The 21,074-nt window shown below is 39.7% G+C and overlaps 3 protein-coding genes across 3 annotated transcripts in view; 1 reads left to right on the forward strand and 2 right to left on the reverse strand.

The window, feature by feature from the left end:
• LOC145224643 (sushi, von Willebrand factor type A, EGF and pentraxin domain-containing protein 1-like) overlaps positions 1–21,074 on the forward strand; it is a 78,312-nt gene that overhangs the window by 7,515 nt on the left and 49,723 nt on the right. The window contains exons 8-27 of the mRNA XM_080091180.1: positions 11,345–11,521; positions 11,869–12,008; positions 12,581–12,797; positions 14,050–14,229; positions 14,475–14,675; positions 14,787–14,902; positions 15,142–15,271; positions 15,689–15,805; positions 15,972–16,097; positions 16,325–16,427; positions 16,884–16,981; positions 17,242–17,372; positions 17,816–17,987; positions 18,315–18,378; positions 18,786–19,000; positions 19,480–19,591; positions 19,653–19,783; positions 19,957–20,118; positions 20,177–20,338; positions 20,688–20,849. Coding sequence (XP_079947306.1) covers positions 11,345–11,521; positions 11,869–12,008; positions 12,581–12,797; positions 14,050–14,229; positions 14,475–14,675; positions 14,787–14,902; positions 15,142–15,271; positions 15,689–15,805; positions 15,972–16,097; positions 16,325–16,427; positions 16,884–16,981; positions 17,242–17,372; positions 17,816–17,987; positions 18,315–18,378; positions 18,786–19,000; positions 19,480–19,591; positions 19,653–19,783; positions 19,957–20,118; positions 20,177–20,338; positions 20,688–20,849 — 2,916 coding nt within the window. The remainder of the gene's footprint in view (positions 1–11,344; positions 11,522–11,868; positions 12,009–12,580; positions 12,798–14,049; positions 14,230–14,474; positions 14,676–14,786; positions 14,903–15,141; positions 15,272–15,688; positions 15,806–15,971; positions 16,098–16,324; positions 16,428–16,883; positions 16,982–17,241; positions 17,373–17,815; positions 17,988–18,314; positions 18,379–18,785; positions 19,001–19,479; positions 19,592–19,652; positions 19,784–19,956; positions 20,119–20,176; positions 20,339–20,687; positions 20,850–21,074) is intronic.
• LOC145224647 (uncharacterized) lies at positions 68–2,122 on the reverse strand. Its single transcript, XM_080091183.1, has one exon. The coding sequence runs from the start codon at positions 1,788–1,790 to the stop codon at positions 303–305; it is 1,488 nt and encodes a 495-aa protein (XP_079947309.1). The 5' UTR covers positions 1,791–2,122; the 3' UTR covers positions 68–302.
• LOC145224646 (uncharacterized) lies at positions 4,492–9,979 on the reverse strand. Its single transcript, XM_080091182.1, has 4 exons — positions 7,125–9,979; positions 6,696–6,898; positions 6,044–6,331; positions 4,492–5,794 (listed from the first exon to the last, which is right to left on the reverse strand). Exons 1-4 carry the CDS (start codon positions 7,390–7,392, stop codon positions 4,964–4,966), a joined length of 1,590 nt encoding a protein of 529 aa, XP_079947308.1. The 5' UTR covers positions 7,393–9,979; the 3' UTR covers positions 4,492–4,963.

Consider the following 21,074-nt stretch of genomic DNA (forward strand, 5'->3'; position numbering starts at 1 on the left):
TCGCTGGTGCATTTTGTGTCATGATTTGTATCATTTCCAACAATATATCACCAATTTGGACCACTCGTTGACAGCACATAAGTGTGTTACATTTATTACCAGCCTAGGTATAAAATTTTGCATGAGGGCGATGTTACTGTGCACACATTTGCGTCAAAATCAAGATAGAGATACGAAAAGAGCAAACATAAACTGAAAATCGAACTGAAAAACACTGAGGTGTATATAGGGCAAAACGTACATGAACACAATACAAAAAGTAGAAAAAAGAGGAAAAAATTAACATGCACAAAAAAATCAATTTACGTGCATAAGTTCGCTGCGCGTTTGCCGAAAAAGATTATTTTCCAAGTGGCGTAGGTAAGCACAATGCAGTAGTTACCTACCACTGTGAATGCAACCTGGGCCACCACCCCGGTCACAAACAAATCACTTCCATTCAAAGCATTGGTTAACGCAAATCCCACAGCGGATGCTATGTAAATGGCAGCGGCCGCAACTGCACGACGAACCGCGGCCGTTTCTTGCGCCTCTTCATTGGTTGCAGGAACATCACCATGACGATGTATGCATGCATGCACTTTTCCATGTAACGTTTTCAGTTTAGAAGCTTTATTCGACGCTTCATCGGTTAGTGTGTTAAAGATGTGATCAGTTCGTTTATCTTGCTCCGCTGTTACACAGCTTGGTGACCTTGTGTATTGAATATTGCCTGTAGCCCGTTGCGGCTGTTCGGTTTGTGAAGGTGCTTTCCCTGGTTCCAGCGATATGGCCGCATTAGTAGATGTCGTAACGGGTAGTTTCGTGTCAATTTCCTGCCCTTCATTTGCATTTGTAACGACTCCATTGAAACTCATACCCTGTGACGCAGTTCGAGTGAAACTCAACGTTCCCGATTTCTGCGTGGACTCCCGCGCTGCCCGAAACCTGCGTACTTCTCGCAAGATGAATGGGTAAACGAAAAGTGCAAGTAAAAGAATTTGAAAGAAAAACAACAGGAAAATTTGAACTGGGGGCAACACATCAGGAGGCAATTGGGATTTCAAAATCGGCCAGCAGCTTGTAAACATGCCGTTCATCGCAGAATTTACAGCTGGCGCAACAAACAACAACATGCTAACAATGATCAAAAGCACCCCCGCTAAACGACTCATCCATATAAGAACGGGGCTGTACAGAATTTGATACACGACTGGATTACTGTAGAACAGCCATTGCCGAAGCCACAAGAAGCCAAGGACTGCTGACCGTGCCAATGAGTTAATTAGATAAATGAAGAAAACCAGCCATCCGGTACAAAGCACACTAATTTGCCCTGGAGCGACTGACTGGTATTGTTGCATGTCCACAAGCTTCAATATCACCAGGCAGTTGCTGACGATGTTTAACAGTGGGGCTAAAATGCACAACCTTGTCATCCAGCGTTGACTTCTGAGTTGACTTGAGCTGCTTTTACTTTTTGAGTGATTAGACAGTGCCTTGCTGTTATGTTCACGAAGCTTCTTTATGTGACGTCCCAATTCAGAAGGTGATCGGTTTTGCCTTTGTTTCTCCCGCAGTCGCAAACTTGCATCATAAGCTCTAATCTTCTTTCGCTTTTTTAGCCACTTTCGATATTCTGTATAAATCAAACGAACGGCCAGGTATAAGTCCAACACCAGACTTACTGCGCATACACTAAGATTGCTGACAATAGAGTGTTTGTATTCCTTTGGTATCCAAGTAATGTAACTTGTTGAGTTGGTCCCGTTTCCACCTTGAAATACCTCATAATCATGACCCTCAACCATTTTCGACTTTGACTATTTGATTCTGTAGGCTGCCTTACACTTGAAGTTATACGACCGAAAACAAGTCAAGTAGTTTACGAGTGCATTTGCTGTCTAAGTCGGACAAGGGCTAATGTATCGTACACTCAACGTTTCCGTGACAAAATGACGCAACCGCACTTGAATGGATGCCAGCAGCAGTTACGTGCGCCTTTTTTGCCTTCGTTATCTGATTCTAACGTTTCAATGGGAGAAAATCTCCAATTCATGGCGTCATTTCGATGACGCAGCAGCCAGCGAAAACAACCTCAGCGTAAAAGTGGGGCAAAGAGAACAGCACTTACACGCATAAACGATTATACATGCAAAATATGTTTTGAACAATAACACATTATTTAACGCACTAAGTAAAAAAATATGTTGCCTATATTGTTCAACTTGGAACCGGCCGGCAAAATGACTGAAACTCGGTCCACTTTGAAACTGTACATACGTTTGCGAAAAGAAAACATTTGCAGGAAAAATATTTTTACTGGTATTACTGAAAAACATAATATGTAAACAGACAGTTTCAAAAAGTCTCTTAAATAAGTCACTTGACCTATACCCAAAACGTAAAGTGAGCGATTTTTGCGGTAATGTTATGTTTAGCAACGTTTATGCAACAACGTAAGGCCTCAAAGCAGTAAAATAATTTATAGTGACAGTTATTCTTAAGCTTCGTCCTATGGCTGATTATACTACTTTTCATCATCATTACGTTTCATTGATTCATGCATCTAGGTTATCCCCGTGAGTGGTTTTTCGAACAAACATATTTTCGTTAGTTGCGTTTGCGGGAGATTTACCGAATCGGCTTAGTTTAGGTTCGACCGAAACCGAATGTTAGGCAGTTTTGTCGTATAAATTCGTCAGAATTCACCAAACCATTTATGACCTTTTGCGAAGTCTTGACAGGTAAACATAGGTTTTTCTACCAGGCATACAGCGGTGTTACACAATACAATAGTTGTGTTTCATTATTATTTTAATTTTGTGGGGTTTAGGGGTTCCTTGGCCATCATTGCCAGCCTACCAATGAATTTGTGTTAAGAGTGGGAAAAACGATAAAGTTTTGAAAAACATAATAGTTAGACGCGATTTTAGTTACGGCGTAGTTGAAAGATTGTTTGGTACCTTTTTAAGCAGAAAAGACACATTTTGCGCTTTAAATTTTCGTTCGTAAAAGATTCGGTTTCGGCCAAATCGCAACGAATTATTAAGCATTACTACATTAGACCGATCAACATGGAACTGCAGGTTTTTATGAGAGTTCACTTCGCCACACGCTTAAAGAATTGAACTGATATGTTTATTACAGTGGCTCCCAACCGCCGGTCCGCGTAAATATTTTGCCGGTCCGCCAATTATCTCACTTTATGCCAAGCTACTTTTTAAAATAGAATGATAAGTAGGCCTATTGCTTAGTTGTTGGTGCATGCAAAAATTATTTTACGCATGACTGTAAAACTGGGGTAGCTCTCCATCGTTGATACCCGCAAATTGTTTAATAAGCTTTTGTGACGTTTATGATTGTTTTGTCATAAACTGTGCCTAGCATTCAACAATTTTTTGTAAAACGAAGTTATTCTTCGCTTTTGAGATAGCATTGATTTTGTATGTAAATGGATTTGCGTTTTGTTGTTTGAGTTGACTTGATTTCCGTTTGGTTGTTATTTTACGCCCTAAATACACAGGCTATGACTAAATTTTGCATTATGTTGCGCAGCGACAACTTTGGTGAACAAAAAGCTTACAAATATCTGTTGCATTCACTACGATCTTTCGTTGCCGGTCCGTGGATTTTTTGACATTTTCCCACAGTCCCACAGTGTAGAAAGGTTGGGAACCACTGGTTTATTAGAATTCTCTGGGACTGAACACAGATGATGTGGTTATTAAGCCTTTTAAATCTGCTCCTGATACATTACTGCATATTAAACAACGTGTGTTGCCGTCAATGTACTTTGCCAATTTAAACCCAATTCGTTCAACGTAAATTCAAAAACTACATTTACAGAACCACCAGGCGAACCGTTCAAAAGTTCAAAGCAATTAAATAATTCATCCCGGCAGTCATTATTAACCTTCGTCCTATGGTCGGCTGTTATGCTACTTTTCATCATCATTACGTTTCATTGACACTAAGCTATGACACTACTACTATGCACTGCACAAAAACTTTTTTCTATTAACTTTGTCTTTTAAACTCAAAAAAGTACAAAAAAGAAAAACTTAACCAAGCTCCGCCACTTAAAAACACTCTAATTTAACAAAAATATTTTGAGTTTTGGTAGCATTTTGAAATTGCTCGAGATTGAAAAAAAGTAAATAACTAGCTTTACTTTCTGCCAAAGTTCTATAAAATAGCTTAGCATGATGTTTGTCGCACCTTACTGTTACCAATACTGTCGTGGCGCCTGTCACAATAGAACCGTCACCGATAATAATAATCGCATGTGTGAACTCGCAGCAACTGCCTGAGTTCTCCATCTATAGCGCGCTAACTAAAACTCCCCAGAGATCTTAGGCGACCCATCACCCTGATGCTGAATGAGTTGACTGATGGCAGTTTCCACATTTAATTTAAATTTAAACAAGTGCCTTAAATAACCTTCCACCATTCACAAGTTATTAAGTTTAAAGTCAGGTCAAGGCTGTTAAAAACTCGTGTAAATGGAAATTGAACTCAATACAAAGCATTTTTTTGAAAAAAGACGATTCTTAAACGCTTTACACGAAATACGGCAATAAAAAACAACGCCAGTACAAGGATAACACTGCGTCCTCAGTCATCGATATCATAATGACGGTACGTCACAACAACAAAAATGGACGTCGCAAGTAATATGATGACAACACAAATTATGGTAGTGAAGAATTGTTTGCTGTTCTTTTATTGAATCGAGACTTTAATCGTTGGCATTTTTAAAGTCAACCAACTCAATTTACTTCAGGTTTGCACCTTCTCAGAGTTCATAGCTGAAACTGGGCGATAGTTTGCACTGATTAAAGGGTAAAATGCTCATTTGCACAGATAACCGGAAAATCAATTCTAAAGCAATTGCGCCTCCGAGTGTGACAGGCAGTGATCTCAATCTCTTCGAGCAGAAACACTTTAAATGCACATTTAGTGCCAAGTCGGTTTCCCCACGTCAAAGATGCTTACTGTCAAAGATCCACAACTTTGACTTGGCAAGAAGTGACGCTGCGACCTTCTCGTTTTTCTGTTTAAACGATGACGTGCGTGATGTCTGCATAACCAGAGACGAGGATCTCTTGCGTTGGCGCTCGGGTCTCGCCAGTTGCAGGACACTGTCTGAATAGTTTTGCAAGTCCGGGTCGATGTTTTGATTTAAATCAGCGAGTAGTGACTCAGTGTACCAGGCGTTCTCCTCTGATTCGTTCGACTTTCCAGACACGTGGCATTCAAGCATCGGGAGCAGCACGTCTGGCACTGGGTCTGGGACTTGTTTCTCGGGCTTCTGCTGAACTGGCATTTTGTTTGACTTATAGCGGATTGAGCTTACGCCACTCCTTTCCATGTTTGACATCGTATCAACAGAAAAGACCCGCCGCATCCGCCTGTCTGTCCTGTTGATTATATAAATGCCCGTGGTGCCAGGTCTTGAACGGCGCGGGCAGTTCGACATCCAGTCGAACATTGTCCGGCAGGTGTCAGTGTAGAGCCATGGAAATAGCATGACTCGCCAACGACGAAACGTCATGATTATGCAAATAAGGTTGATAATGAGATTGATGTCATACATGGCTAAAGGCGCAAAAGCCGCACTGGGAAAGCTGTTGTACACAGTTTTGACCAGGATAGCAATGGCGACGTCGGACAGAATACATAGTCCAGCTAATACAAACGACCTTCGTATGAGAGTAAGCAGACCAACGCTACCGCTTCGCATGTGGTTTGATCTCACTGCTCGCAGCTTATTGTCCATGATCGGATACAAGAATAAGGCGAGGAAAGACATCTAAAAGACAGAAAAAAATGTTGAAGAACCTAAACCAAACTAAAATAAATGAAACGACATAGTTTTTTCACAGAGCCAATTTGTATGCGACAGACATCAAATGAAAACAACCCAATTTACTTCTAAAATTTGTTATAATTACGTCGCGTTGCCCTTAAACCGATAAAATTTTAGGTGGGCTACAAAAACTCACTGAAGTTCCATATTTGATACTTGACGTTCTTTGCAATAACATTAAACGATACATACCTGAATGCCGCCTCCCAAAAGTCCCGCCAGCGTATTTACTATGACCCCTTGCCGTCGACGTCCTTCGCCATCAGGGAACGTGTAGTTCTCTTGACCTGTGGTAGTTCGCATGTCTTCCAGTATTGTGTAGTGACAGACTCGACCACTTGCGCTGTTTTGTGGGTCCACTACAAATATCACCATCGATACAATGGTCACTGCTATGAAGCACACAAGGGCCGCCCAGCTTAGAAATCGAACAGTTTTGCTGTACAGATGCTTCAATGCTCGATTTGAGTAGAAGATGCGCTGTTAAAAAACATATCGAGATAAAATTAATTTGCTGTTGAGAACAAATCGAGATAAAAGGTAAATTACACATTGGTGAACTTATGTTTGAATATGTTTCTTTGTGCTTAGTGTTTGAACAGATTTATAGATTTCAGAACGTTATTTAAATCGCATTATTTGCCATTAGAAATATGTTTTTGTAAAGGCAACTGGCTTTTCCAACACAATAGTTTTTAGTTATACGGTGTTAAATGTGTTTTTTTGTGAAAACCTCGTTTTTATGGTGGACATAACACATGTCGTATTATGTTTTCCTGGGGTTACTGACAAAATAAGCAGTTCAGTCACCAACGTGAATCATAAAAACAAATCTACATCTTACCTGGCGAACCCACAGGAAGAAGTACACAGGGTGTATTGTGACAAAGTACATCGCTATGCTAATGTTGATCAGGATGGAACACCTTGAACCCGATATCCAACCAGTGAAAAGCAGAGCTTGATTATTTGCAAATCGAACCAGGGCGAAGAGAATACCAATGATACAAAGGTTCTCCAACCAAATGCCTCCCTTCCGGTGACGATCTGTTGAACAAAATGTTTAGATGTTTGTTTTATTCAGGTATAAACTACGTCAAGCTCGCTGGAAGCTAATTACGTCCAGCTCATGTACGAGACGATTAATCTATTGCATTTGCATCTGGTCATTTTTAAGTATCTATAACCACTTCGGTAATTTTATCGTATCACATTAATGATGGAAATTTGCTTCAAGCTTCGTTTACCGCTTTAGTTGATATAAAGGTATTACCTGACAATTTTGGGTGTCTCATCTTAATTGCTCTATAATGGAGCAGCGCATAGAGCAAATAGAGAGCCATGATCACACAACTCAAATGAATGACTTCACACGCGATCCAGGCCGTATTGCCGAAAGGGACCATCCTGGCGTCGTAATCCAAGCGACCAGAAGTCATTGCCATGGTCCTTTTGCGACTCATTGTAGCTGCCATGGCGTCAGTCGCGTTATTGACAGCCAATGTCGGTTCCGTTGCAGAAATAATCTCGGCGCGCGTCATTTCGGAATGCGTCACAGCGCCACGGTGGGGATGTTGGTGTGGGAATATTTAGTATTGCTTTACAACTTACAAAATTGACTTTACACTGTGGAAACAAAAACATTAAAATAATCTGATGCCCTTTTTTACCCCAAAACTAAATACATGACATGGTTTTATTTTTAGCTAAACAGTCACGACACGCATTACATACATTCCTGAACTTTAGAAACGGAGAAAAAATATCGTCGTTTCAGAGTTTTAAAGTCAGCAAAAATGTCGAATCAATTTCTTCTCAATTCTAAACGAAAAAATCTGATTGACATAAACCATCTTTTCGACAACATCTTAAACATCTACGTTGCCTTTACTGGTACATTGGAGTTGCTGCCTAAACTCAATCTCCTGTCACAAACAAACGGGTCTGGGTCGGTGGTGTCTCTCACTTACACAGTTCAACCTTTTTCCTACCGCAGCAGACGGGGTCGTGTCGCCGATTGCACCCAATCTGTTTTTTCTCTCGACTGACGACGGGCTCGCCATGTCCAAAACAAGTTTTCCTCATTCTTGGCATGTGGAAAATCCGGAGGTTGACTCTTTTATGTCTGAACTCGTAAGCTGGACCGTGAACCCGTGATTCACCCGAGGTTTCACTTCCCAAAAAATGTTGAAGCGGTCGGTTTTAGTCATTACATCACGGTTAATTGCTCATTGACGAATTGAAATCTTTGCCGCGACATTTAAACATGTGGAACATTCTATTTTCACTTGTTTTGTGACTTATTTGGGTGCAGAGTTTCCTATGAGAGTAGTTCACCGTTTTTGAGAAAATTACATTCCTTTTCAAACTTCATATATTTGTACCTTTTACACAGTGCCCTTTGGTATTAATGAAACTTTAAAACACGAAGGTAATTGCTTGCAAAACAATTTTCTTATCTTCATACATAATGCAATACCGTAAATCGATTTAATGGCGTTCGTCTGTTAGCAAATTAACAATTGATTACCAAAAACTATTCTTTTTCTTCAACCGGAAAATACAAACAAAACGTTTCGACGCCTTCACCAGGGTATGCCAGCTACCCTACGCATGACTGCAGTCATTCTTATAACACTAATTTGGACGACGAAACGTCGGATGTTTTGTTTCTATTTGCCGGTTAAACAGAAAGATATGTTTATAAAATATGCCTGACAACAACACTACATTATTTATTGATTACTTGTCTTACATTAAACACTTTGCCTTTCTGGATTTCCTGACCCTGAGGTTCTTTCACAACACCTCCTGATCATTGCCTATTACCTCTTGTATGCGAACCGTTCCGTTTTCTAAATCAGCTATTATAACTCATTGTCGCCATCCATAAAGGTGTAGTAACAAAGAAAAAAAGTCTTGGCATATCGGTAACCAACGAACCGCAAAAACCTTCACTTGGCGGCGGAAGAAGGTGGGCGAAAATATTCTCCTCGCTTTCCTGTGGCCTCCGCTCAGTGATCATGTTTCGGCAACGCCAATCAGAGTCCCGGCGTGTTTGTTCCCACGAGCAATGCGGAAGTGCTTGCAAAATTAAGTCGCCTAGCTTGCGAATGAAGTCGGCCAACCTAAATAAGGCACCGATCACAACCTTCATCAAAGCTTCAAGCTCTCGCACCGCTATGATACGCATCGTCCCATTGCCTATTGCGTCACGATAACATGTTTATGCTAGGCCGACCTCGCGGTGGTTTGGGAACGGACGAACGAAAGACTAATCAGTCACAGCAATGCAAGTGACAGTCGATTCCGGCCGTGAAACGTGCCAAGATCAATTTCTTCTGTCTTTGCGCAAACACCGAGCCAAATAAACTGCCTTGATATCTGATAGTAAATTTTCCCAGTAAAAGAAAACACTAAAAATATATATGATTAGTTTAAAGGCTTGCACTCGACATTAAAGATAACTTTTTGTGCAGGTTTTTACCATGTGACCTTGCCAATAAAACCACAACAAATACCTTGACTTTTAATATTGTGTTAAATTAGTATATTGAATCATCTATAAAGATTTGACACTTTTGACCCTTTGTTTCTTTAAAAAGGTTACACGTTTGTGTGTTGAATTTGATTCCAAAACAGGCTTGGAAACCGACCCAAGTTCCTGTTTTCCTCCGGTTTTATTCAGTTTTTCGCTTTGTACTGTGCAAGTAGCCAAGACCCGCAGGTTGTTTAATTAATTGACAGGATATTGCTGTAAAATGTGGTTAACCAACTTCCCCACATCAGTTGTCGCTACACGAATGCGGCGATGGCAGTATGCAAAATCCTTCCAAAGATAGTGTATTCCGGGCCTGTGACGAGCACATTCAACTTGCTTGTTTTGACTAACCCCTGCGTTTCAAGTGGCAGCGGCGGGCGACTGCAAAATCGGCGCTCTAGCTTAATGCATTTGTGCCAGCGTTATCTTTGTCCACTTTATACTCGGCAATTAGGGTGCGCTAGGCATTGGAAAACGTGGTGATGTGGGAGCAAGGCGAATCGATTGATTTGCTGCAGGATTTAGTTTCAAGGCCGCCAATTTTGATAGCAGTGCACCTTATCTCTTCCCAGGCCTGACAAGTGTTGCTGATGAAATTGCCACTTGATCGTTGGCAGATCACAACGTGTCAGCAGTTCCTTCAACAGCAGATTGCGCCTTCGTGGCAATCAATCGCACCCGGCTAAGAGGGTTTGGCTGCTAGGAAGCGAACCCGCAAAGACTGAGTGCGGCGGAGCGGGTCCAAGGCTCTTGTTGACGAGATTTGGGATTAAGAGCCGCCTGACATTGATAGTACGCACACCTTCCACCCAATGACAGGGCTCTTTCGCTGCTTCTCTGATAAACAACTAATTCTTGTTGTTGAAGCATCACTCGATGTTACATGCTGTCCTAGTTAAACTGTTGGCATTTTTATGACAGTTTGTCAGCGTTATATGCCAATTACATGCCAGACTGTCACAAACCTGGACCACATTTTGCGAACCTTGCTCCTATGACCTAATCTAAATCTCATTCTGGAGGCGGTGGCCATTTCTATATGCGTAGGCTTCGATTGCCAGAAATGCTCAATTAATTTCGATGCTCCAGCCTTAAAGGCCAGTGATTTCACAAAGGCTCTGACTGCTACGTGACTCGCCGTAACCACGGTTACGTCGTCTCGGCCAATCAGAGGCGGCGGTGTAGCGGGTCAAAACGAGTAATCAGCCAGCGGCTAGGAAGCAATACTGAAGGGCGAAGTCGTTTCACACGCTGCGACTTTTCGCGACATTTTGTCGCATAAAAATATACCGCCGAAATGCCGCGAAGTCGTACCTAGCGCTTCCTGTGCCTAATAGGTGTCCGCACCCCCGCGTATTCTTGCAACATTCATAACGACCTATACCCGCCCGGTGTTGCTACTGCCCATATGCGCGAACTTATACAGAGTCAATCGCTATTTCCGAGCCAGTTCAATTTGTACCAACAACGAAGCCTATTAAAAATGACGTCCAAATATCGTTACACTAAATTAAGATTCGTGGTAGGTACATGTGCAAATTTTGGCGATTGATATTTTTGACATAAATTACATCTAAACTCTTCGGACAAACTGTTGTAAATGAAAGTGCAAAGCAAAAGACTTATTTTCCAAAATGTTTTTCAGCAGGAAATGCCTTGAGTATCTTTTATTGTATAGGCTTCTGATTTCTGTTTTTCTTTTGTTTCCCAGAAACTTTTTTTTTCTTCTATATATCTCATTCGCAGACAAAGTTTAGCTGGATGATTTTTTTGTGATTGCATGCAAACGAGAATAACACATTTTTTAGTAAAGTGCTACTAATAATAGTAAATCGGCAACCCAATGTATCGTCTGAGCTACATGTTTTTTTATTTCATAAATTTGTGATGTTTTATTTTGCCGACAGAAAATATGATATCGAGCACTTCTTAAATTTGATTGTTTATATCAGATGCTGAGGGTGGCAACTACCTGGTCGAGGACAATCATTACTGTCATAAGTTTTGTGCGGGCGAAAACTGCTGTCACTCGCTTGGCAAGTGCAGATGCGGAACAACTACCGGAATATACGAGTGCGTGTGCGATGCCGGATACTTTGGTTTCGGATTACTGCCGGACGGATGTCTACGTAAGTATGATGTGAATACTTGAACTTGAATTATATTGGACTTGTCCCATAATTAATATCGTTGCTGTGTAACTGCACAAAAAATCAACTAAGTTAATGAATATTTGTAATTGTATTAGGTATCCTGTAGGTACATGTGGTTCTTCGGACTTGAATTGTGTCCCTGACTCGATTCAATGCAAGGTCTGACTTTGGTCAAGTCTCTAGACCAAAATTGATTTCTAAATCAAAAATTCAAACTGCCCATGAGAAGTTTCCTTATCACTCTACAATTGTTATTGTTGGCGTCTAGAAATTAACCAACTGGAAATTTATATTGCACACAAAAGCGAAACCTTATTTTACAGCATGTCCCGCCGGCACCTACAAAGTCCACCCTCAGCCAGGAGGACCTGAGTCATGTACCCCCTGTCCAGACCGTAACATGATCTCTGTCAACGGTAGTTCCTCTATTGATCAGTGTGTGTGCATTGAAGGATATGAGAAGGTACGTCGTGGTTTGATATTACCGACTTCTATCAATGGTCTCACTACTGTGAAAAATTGTTGTGGAAGTTTCGTGTGTCAGTCAACAGCCGAGTTCTACGTCATTGTGGCCACTTTAGCGCCATCTGCGGTCATTTTGTGGCTCCATATTGATTTCCTTAATGTGACCTCAATGTTTTTGTTGTGTGAGAACTGGAGCGTTGTAACAATACAGTTGGTTGCAACATGTGAGTGGTCCAATATAAACACTCACGGTAGGTTGCACAAGCCAACTTAGGTAGCACAAGTAATTGGTAAAAATTATTGAACTGTGCTGCATATTTTTTGAAAACCAATCACACAAGCCATTTGAATTGAACATTTTTAAACCACATATTTACGTATTATCTCAAAAATCCTTATATTTAAGTCTTATCTTTAAACAGCTCTGTTTTATCGCAGTTATATTTTCTGCAAATTAGTTACTATATAAGCAGTTAACATGGATCCAGGATGAATCTTTGTAAATTAACCCATTTTCTGTTGCCTATTTCTAATGTACATCGTTATTTTAATTTCTGTTTAAATCTGCAGGTTGATACAAGGTGTGACGTGATCCGATGTTCAGTTTTAGCCCCACCCTACAATGGGCGGTTTCAAGGTCTTCAATGTGACAACCAGTACAGATCAACGTGCAAGGCTATGTGCGACAACGGATACGACCTGTTGGGGACAGAACGTATGACGTGTGCAATCACAGGCCACTGGATAGCTACGGATGGTTCACAATTTATTTTTCCTCGCTGTCAAGGTCAGTAGATGGTTTTCAGTGTGATTTTGTTGGATTGTGCAAATATGTGTCAAGAAGTTTGTAAATGTCTACGTAATGACATTTTTTGTTTTTTGTTTTTCATTTGTAAAGATGCCAAAGGTCAAATGTATATCCAGCTGTGCACGTTCAAATATCAATGATTCACGTTTCCTGCCCTTGCGTAACGTTGCGTTATGTTGAACTAGCTTGTAATCTTTCTTAACCCTTGTTTAGTAATGGGTTACCACCGTTCAACAGACGGTAATTTTGTTTGTATGCGGACTAATTAAATCTACGTCGTTTTGCTTTCCAATCGGAATTTACAAATTTCCCTAATGACGCAACATCTCGAACGGCACGCAAAACAGCGCACGTCCGCTTCAAAACAACCTCTACAAGAACACATTGCAAATGGCGTGTCTGTACACCTGAAGCAGGGCAAATATTAATTGCCACCGCCTGTCGATAATCGGCTGACGCACAACGAAGCGTCGCTCTTTTCGTGGGATATTTTTTTCAATCGGTTGGAAGTCGCGCTGTTTCCCACGCTGAAAGTCGCCTATACCCCGCCAGTCCACTACCTTAGGCGACTTTGTGTACCATTCCCGCCTAAGATCCGGCATCAGACGCCAGAATTTGGGATGTCTCCCCACCAACCTTGTAGGTGTCGCTTTCAATACTCAGTGGGTGGTATGTGTTCATGGACTGTGTGGTTACGTAATTGTCTGATATGGTTTTGTGGTGAAAGTTGTGCAATCCCACGTGAAAAGTTAAATCTATGGTTTAACTACAATGTCTGAAAGTTTGTGTAATCCCTATTGGAACCTTGTACTTCGGATTCGTTTGTAAGTTTTGATCTCAATACACCCCGTAATACAACATGCGATACGCGTTGTTACTGAAAATACGCTAAAACAATATTCTTCAGGCCTGATCCCGGTTATAAATGTATGTTTATCTTAACTTTTCATCCAATTACATGTTACGTAGAATTGATCAAACTGGCCTGTCTTAGCTTTAACTTGTGTACATACAAATGTCGTTTTGGTAAATATTTTTCTTGATACAGCTAACTTACATGTATTACGTCAATAACAAGTGTGATTATGCAGTGTACATTTTTCCACATTTGCTCACTGCTGATTGCCTTGCTAAGTTAATATTGAAGCATGCGACTGTTCAAATTGTACTATAACAGTACTTTTAAAATCACGTGATAGCATCGGTCTTATAAAACCTACTTGTTTCACAGTACGCTACTGCCCTGCTCTAGCGCCACCTAGCCACGCGTCTCTCAACTGCAGCAGCGTCGATTTGTCGTACAAGACTGTGTGCAAATTCAAGTGTGCTGACAGCTTTGCGTTTATCGGTGCAAGCAGCCTCTATTGTCAGGCCAACACTGAGTGGGATGCTGAAACAGGACAATGTCAAGGTTTGTCTGTCTATTGTTTTTTGCATTTTATTAAGTATTAATGCCGTTTATATCCTAAACACGGTGATCAAAATGCACTATGGTATATTTTTAGGATACAAACGTATCAACAACCTTTGTTGTGATCATCAGTGCACTATCAAAGTCGCGCTATCATTTTCTTGTTATACTGGAAACTTTATTATTTTATACAAGTCTTTTAGAATACTGTCGTTCTATGAGTGTTAATGCTTTGTTAACAACAGAAATTCGGTGCAAGCCGCCGCATTCACCAGTTGGGGGCAGTACATCTGAAAGTTGCATGGTATCTGAAGGACAGACATTGGCATTTGGTCATACTTGCACTATGTCGTGCCCGAATGGTTTTGCTTTATCTGTTCTCAGCGAAACGACTTGCTTCCAGATAAACAGGTGGACGGTTGACACATCAACAGCAAAATGCATAGGTACCGTTTTTTTTTCAATGCTTATTTATTTTCAATTATGTCGATTTTTGTAGTCTTTACAAAATAAATAAACAAATAAATAAATATAATATTATTTACATTGACGTGAAGATATCGAGGCACCAACACTCGAGTGTCCGAATGACATCGAGATTGAAGCCAATCCTCAACTCACAACGACTGAAGTAGACTGGATCATTCCGGTTCCTAACGATAACTCTGACCAGGTGACAAATTGTTACCTTAATTGTATCAATACTTTCTAAAACGCAGTATTTTTTAAATTATACATTAGTATAGATACATATTTTCCAAATGTTTGACTGATTTTGTTTCTTGGAAACTGGTTTCATATCTCATTTATTTATGCACTAAAATCAGCGATTGGCAGTGACCACGTTGTTTGTTGGGCGGACAGATACTGTTGGTTTTTAAGACTATAAAACTGGAATAATGTTTTTGGTAGGTGACACTGAATGCGATTCCAGCATTGAACCCGCCCTCGTCGTTTTTCATGGGCTATCATACGATTATCTACCAAGCAGTTGATGGGTTTGGTTTACATGCTGAATGTAACTTCACTATCAACATAATCGGTAATAAACTGATATAAACTTATAGACAAAGTGCCTTGAATTGGTATTTAATATACGTATAGTATAAGGCACCGATATTTTTCCACTGCAAACATGCCAAGTTTTCAACTAACTGCCGAAACAACGATGATTAAACAATATGTGAATTAAAAAGAAAGCCGCTACTTTTACATTATCTAGATGATAAACAAATTTACCTTTTACCATTTTGCAATATGTCATGTTACCTTCATTACTGCTTGTATGAGTTGTTAACAGTCGTAATAAACGTAAAGCAACAACTTTGTTTATTTAACGACAGTAAAAGACTTCGCAACAGTAAAAAACACTGTAGTACTTGTACCGCGTTACTAGAAGGCCTGACATGTAAGTTTTCTGCAGATTGTGGCTTTGAATAAATTGTACAAACTTTTATAGACACTTCTCCACCAATGATCGAGAAATGTAAAAATCCCTTACCGTTCGTCGTAGAAGAGGGAGAAACTTTTGCGAGATATGCCACCTGGGAGGAACCAACATTCTCTGACAACTCAGGTTTAATAGTGGCTGGAAATAATGTTTATAAAATGCAACTAGAGATTTTCGTACATCGGTGTGCCAATACTGACAACATTTATGCTATAAAACCTAAATTAGTTTTGCCATTTGTAAAGTAAAACTTATTTTGCTGCATTTAATTATGTTGTATACGACAATATAGGAACTGTAACAGTGAACTCCTCACATTCATTCGGTGACATGCCGTTCGGACAAACAAAGGTGACGTACGTTGCACGTGACCCTACTGGAAACACAAGGACCTGCGTCATCACAATTTTTGTACAAAGTAAGAGGGTTTGGCAGAATGTTAAACTAAAATTAGAAACCGTTTAGATTTGTTGAAAACCGTGATTCGGCTGCATTGGAAAAAATTAAAATATAAGCTCGGTAGAACTACAACAGCTTGCAAACATGCTCTTTTTGCAACGCCACTGCAAGCAAAACAAAATCTGAACTGGTAGTTGGTTTTCTGTTGTTAGTTTTATACTGACAAAATACTATGCTTATTTGTAGACAACAATTGTCCACCCCTGGAGGATCCTAAATATGGCCACAAACTTTGCCAAGTGGAAAATAGTGGAGAAGTCGGTTGTGAATTGGTCTGTGACAGCAAAAGGTAAACAAATCGACGATACTTTGCAATAGGGGGGCACCAAACTTTTTTTATAGCGGGCCGGATAACATGAAAATAACACGCGAGGGCGACAGAGCTTACATACCTGTGGTTCGTGAAGAGCTGGGCAGGAAGTTGGCCGAATGGTCTGGCGCGCCTGACCCACATACAGACATAAAAAAAAACTTGATCGGGATTCGTCCCCGGGAGTGTCCTGGGTTCGAACCCCGTGAAAAAAAGCTGGACTTAATACACTCTTATTTAGAGTCAGATAGTGCTACTGTTTATCTTAAAATTATGTGGAATATTAAGTAGAAGAATCTCATCTACTGGCAATACTCATGTGTTTTATCACAATTAACGAAAGAAAAAAGAAAGAAGTCATACATATCTAAGATTTACTTTCGTGTGCCAGTTGAAATAGCGTCAGGTAGCCTCATTGGTTTCCCTGTCACACAGATACGGAATGGCGATGCACGAATACGGTTCACCCTACTATGAATGCGGTGATTATGGAGTATGGGAACCAGAGCAAGACATTCCTAAAGACTGCTCTCGTAAATTTTATTATTTTATTTTGGATACAAAGTCTTTTTTGAAATATCAAGTTAAAAACCATGCGCTAATTTAAAATGAACAAAGAAACAAAATTATAACATCTTGTAACTTTTTAACTGCCAACTGTATTTACTGATTAAAGTTAAACAATAGCTTTGTCAATGTGAGTAACATTTTAATGTTTAGGAAGGATTTGTTTAACCAATGTTTTCTAATGTTATGACCGAACATTACAGAGATGGTTTAACGTTTTTCACAGACCAGCGTTACGCAAGTGAGGTGATAAAAAGCTTCAGAGGCCGCTACACGATTATTAACAAAGATCGATGCAACGACACTCAGCTTCTCGAGTCAATCCGCCTCAAACTGGTTGAACTATATACTGTGGAGGTCAGTAAAAATTCGGAACCAGGAGACTAACCAACTTATTATGTACGGGCTGCTCACTTGTCGGAATCGCTGGCCAGTATACGTTAACCCGGTGAAACTTTTTTAATGTTTGATCTCATCTTTTCAACCATACAAAACGGGTACGATAATGTTACACCAAAAGCCCAGCCATTGCCACCTTAAAAAGGGTGGAGATTTTTTGTTTTGTTTTAAGAATCATAAAAATCCACTCTGACGTTTCATTGCATGTATTTTGCCTTTTAAAGTGGAGAAAAAATAAATGATCATGTGCTGTATAGTTTAATTACTTATCCTTTTGAAAGCTCTTGGACACTTTTCTAGATACTGCTGCACCTTTTTAGTTGTAGGTTGGCGTCCCTTGGTTAATACTAAACAAAGCACAAATTAGTATTAAATCTCAAATTAAAATTTAAATTATTTAGGTTCCGAAATGGTGTGTGGCTGCCACAGTCCCGATGAGATGTCACCTGGTGTCAGTTGACGTGACTTGTGTGAACGAAGAGATTATCGAAACAGCCACGACTGGTGGTATTGACGATGAATACGATTACGGTTACGGTGATGAGTATAGTTACGAAGTAGAACTGGAACCGGGTGAGATTTAAGTCTTCTCTTGTTCGCCTTGGTGTGCGAAATTTAACTGTATTAATACAGGGTAATGTAATACTTAAACGTTTGGCAGTAACAATAGCACATGCCAAGCGCTTACTATGTGCTTGTTAAAATTGCAGAATTTAAAAGTACAAAGGTTTGGTAACTAAATTTTAGTTGAATGCCTGCGTTCTTATCTCTTGTTCTTAATTTAAATCTTTCAGCAGTTTGTAGATGTATCCATTTTGAAATATGGTGGTGATAAACGCTAACATACAACAGCCAATAAATTTGTAAACTTGTACTTTTTAATGTTACTTTTTAATACAGCGGAGTACAGAACAAGGCGACACATCAAGATTAAACCGAAGCAAAAAGTGGAAAGAAAACGCAGGTATCACATTTAAAATACGTTAAAACCATCCACTATAATGTTAACATAAAAGATTCGTATTGTTTTTTGGTCATTTACAAATAGCGTTGTACACTTTAACTTTGATCTTATATAAGCTTACGTAACGATTTTTGCACAAGAAACTAAATATACCGAAGTAACTTAGTTGATGTAACATACTGCCTGACTTTACATTTTATTTCTGTCGAGTGTGCGGCCGATTCGGTATCATTTGTCAAATTCAAGTAAAAAACAAAATGAAAAAGCTTTTCACTTAATTAATTTCTAGTAGGTTGTGTTTTATGTGTAAATTTAGCATCACTAAAACGTAAAAAAGCAAACCAAGGGTAGTTACACTACTTCGTAAGATTCAGTTTTACTTTTAACTTACTACATGCTTATAACAGACGAGCAGATTATGAACCAATTCCACCCGACGCCTATTATCCGTACGATGGCTACGAGATTCCTGGTTCAAATCCCGCAGCAGCTGAACCAACACCTTCGGAGAATCCGCCAGATATACTATCTTACCTTGACTTGGACGATAATGTGATTCTTAGCATGAACCCGGAGTTGCGTAATCTAGCCCATTTTCTCGAGATTACAATCGTTGTACATGGTAGGTCTTAGTTTTTGCGATTGGCGAACCTCGTTTGTAATACAGACGATTCCGGTTCCTGCTTATTGCTTGTTATTGCATACTGAATTATAAACTTCATCCTGTCGTTAGCTGCTATACTATTTCGGTTAAGTGCATCTTTCGGTTTATTTCATGTAAGTTAAAGTTTGGACATTGGGAATTACTAATAGCCAGAATTGTATATGCCAAGCTGATACTGTAACCGTTGTTCGGTACAAGACGAGAATAAACCGCTATACATAGTAAATTTACTGCAAATATTCAAACAGACTTCAGTGTAACATCATTTTTGAAGTAACTGGGCAGTTACAATACTCCTGGCTTTGTTACAACTAAGGCAGAAATGTCGTGATGATATCAGATAGCCTATAAACCTAATTTCACCACCCAATCCCCCTATTTGTTAAAAATAGAAGCCCAAGGTTAATTTTTGTTGTAAAATATTTTGAAAACGTTAGGTGAAATTGAATTGGTGAATGACGACAACGTCGAGGAGAGTCGACAACAGCACGGACAGATGAGCGAGTTCTTTGGTCTGATGGATGCGACGTCCGTCATGTTCCGCCCTGTGTACGGATTTGTAACTTTATGCCCTTTTGAACTTAAACTAATAGTTTTCTGTTTTTTAAAGAGATACCATCAATCACCTGAACACATCGGAGCCAATCGACATCGTGTACGAGCATAACACTTACGCCCATTCCCTCACTCCCGAATTGCAGTGTCCACTAGGGGCGGTGCTGCGCGAGTCTGCAACGTGTGGTAAGGTCATATGACCAATTAATAGTTTTATGTCATTGGTTAAGTTTTTACGAGTGACAGTTTACACAAAACATGTAAAAATACACTGATTTAAAGTAAATATGTTTTTGTTTTTAATTTTTGCATTTGTCTGATTTCTTTCTGGTAAATTTTGACAAAACCCACAATTTTAGTAAACTGCCCGATCGGTGCATATTATGATGTTTCAACAATGGAGTGTGTGAGCTGCCTAATAGGATTTTACCAAGACGAAGAGGCTCAACTTGCGTGTAAAGCTTGTCCAGTTGACACATCAACAGCGAAAATCCACTCAAGAATACTAGAGGAATGCAAACGTAATAAATTTGCTTTGATACAACAACATTTTCAATGAAAACCAAGCATACATTTTAGCCTTATGCACCCCTGGAACATATTCGTCGGATGGTCTTGAAACCTGTATTGCTTGCGCCCGTAACACTTACAGCGACGAATATGGAGCAAAAGAATGTGTAACTTGTCCTCCAGAAATGGGAACAACTGTTGCTGGCGCTTCGTCTTATAAGCAGTGCGGATGTAAGTTGTTGATTATGATTAGTTAGAAAAAAAACTTTAAGAATGAGAACAATTGGTTTGAATTAAATGTTACGTTTTAGATTTTGTTTAGAAGTTTTTCTATGTTCCAATCGTATGATGTAAAACAGTTTCGTCTAATGTAGTTTTTGGTATTCAATGTTTCAAAATGTATACAGTTGTTGTTCCCTCTAATTTTTAGGGATCGTAGCGGTCATAACCATCAAACGATAAATAAATAGTAACATTCAGTTTTGTAACAAAACTCGTTTTTCAGCGTGGTAGTTTTGATAACAGTAAACCTAAAAGCGTTACTTTGTAAGTGCGATTTCATATGTTACCATTTTGCCAGTTCTGTGTGCTGCTGGTCAAGCATCATGGACAGGCATTGGACCATGTTACCCATGTCCAGTCAACACTTATCAACACTTAATCGGACAGACATTTTGCTTCGAATGCCCTAATACTACTTTGACAGCCGATAAAGGATCCACTGATGTCAGCCAATGTATAGGTAAGCTTTAGTTTTTTTTTCTTGTATGCGACTTTGATCTACTGCTGTTTAGCCTATGTTTCAATGTTGCCTATTTACAAGCCGATTGGAATTTATTCGCTTTATTGGTTTCTTAATTTGATTTTCTTTGCACGATAACAAAACATCTGCCTATCTAGGAAATCGCGCGTTGCTAAAAAATATACTTGGGACTTCAAAACAGTTACAGGGTTAAAACAGTCCTCC

The sequence above is a fragment of the Phallusia mammillata genome, chromosome 4, assembly GCF_965637545.1.
Source record: "Phallusia mammillata chromosome 4, kaPhaMamm4.hap1.1, whole genome shotgun sequence".
In the NCBI taxonomy this organism is placed as follows: domain Eukaryota; kingdom Metazoa; phylum Chordata; class Ascidiacea; order Phlebobranchia; family Ascidiidae; genus Phallusia; species Phallusia mammillata.

What these genes read in the sequence shown, in the direction of transcription:
- LOC145224647 (XM_080091183.1), bottom strand. Translation starts at nt 1,790, where the DNA reads ATGGTTGAGGGTCATGATTATGAGGTATTTCAAGGTGGAAACGGGACC.
- LOC145224646 (XM_080091182.1), bottom strand. Translation starts at nt 7,392, where the DNA reads ATGACGCGCGCCGAGATTATTTCTGCAACGGAACCGACATTGGCTGTC. An exon ending in GAGACACCCAAAATTGTCAG is followed by an intron (nt 6,899 to 7,124) that starts GTAATACCTTTA and finishes TTTGTTCAACAG; the next exon opens with ATCGTCACCGGAAGGGAGGC. An exon ending in TCTTCCTGTGGGTTCGCCAG is followed by an intron (nt 6,332 to 6,695) that starts GTAAGATGTAGA and finishes GTTTTTTAACAG; the next exon opens with CGCATCTTCTACTCAAATCG.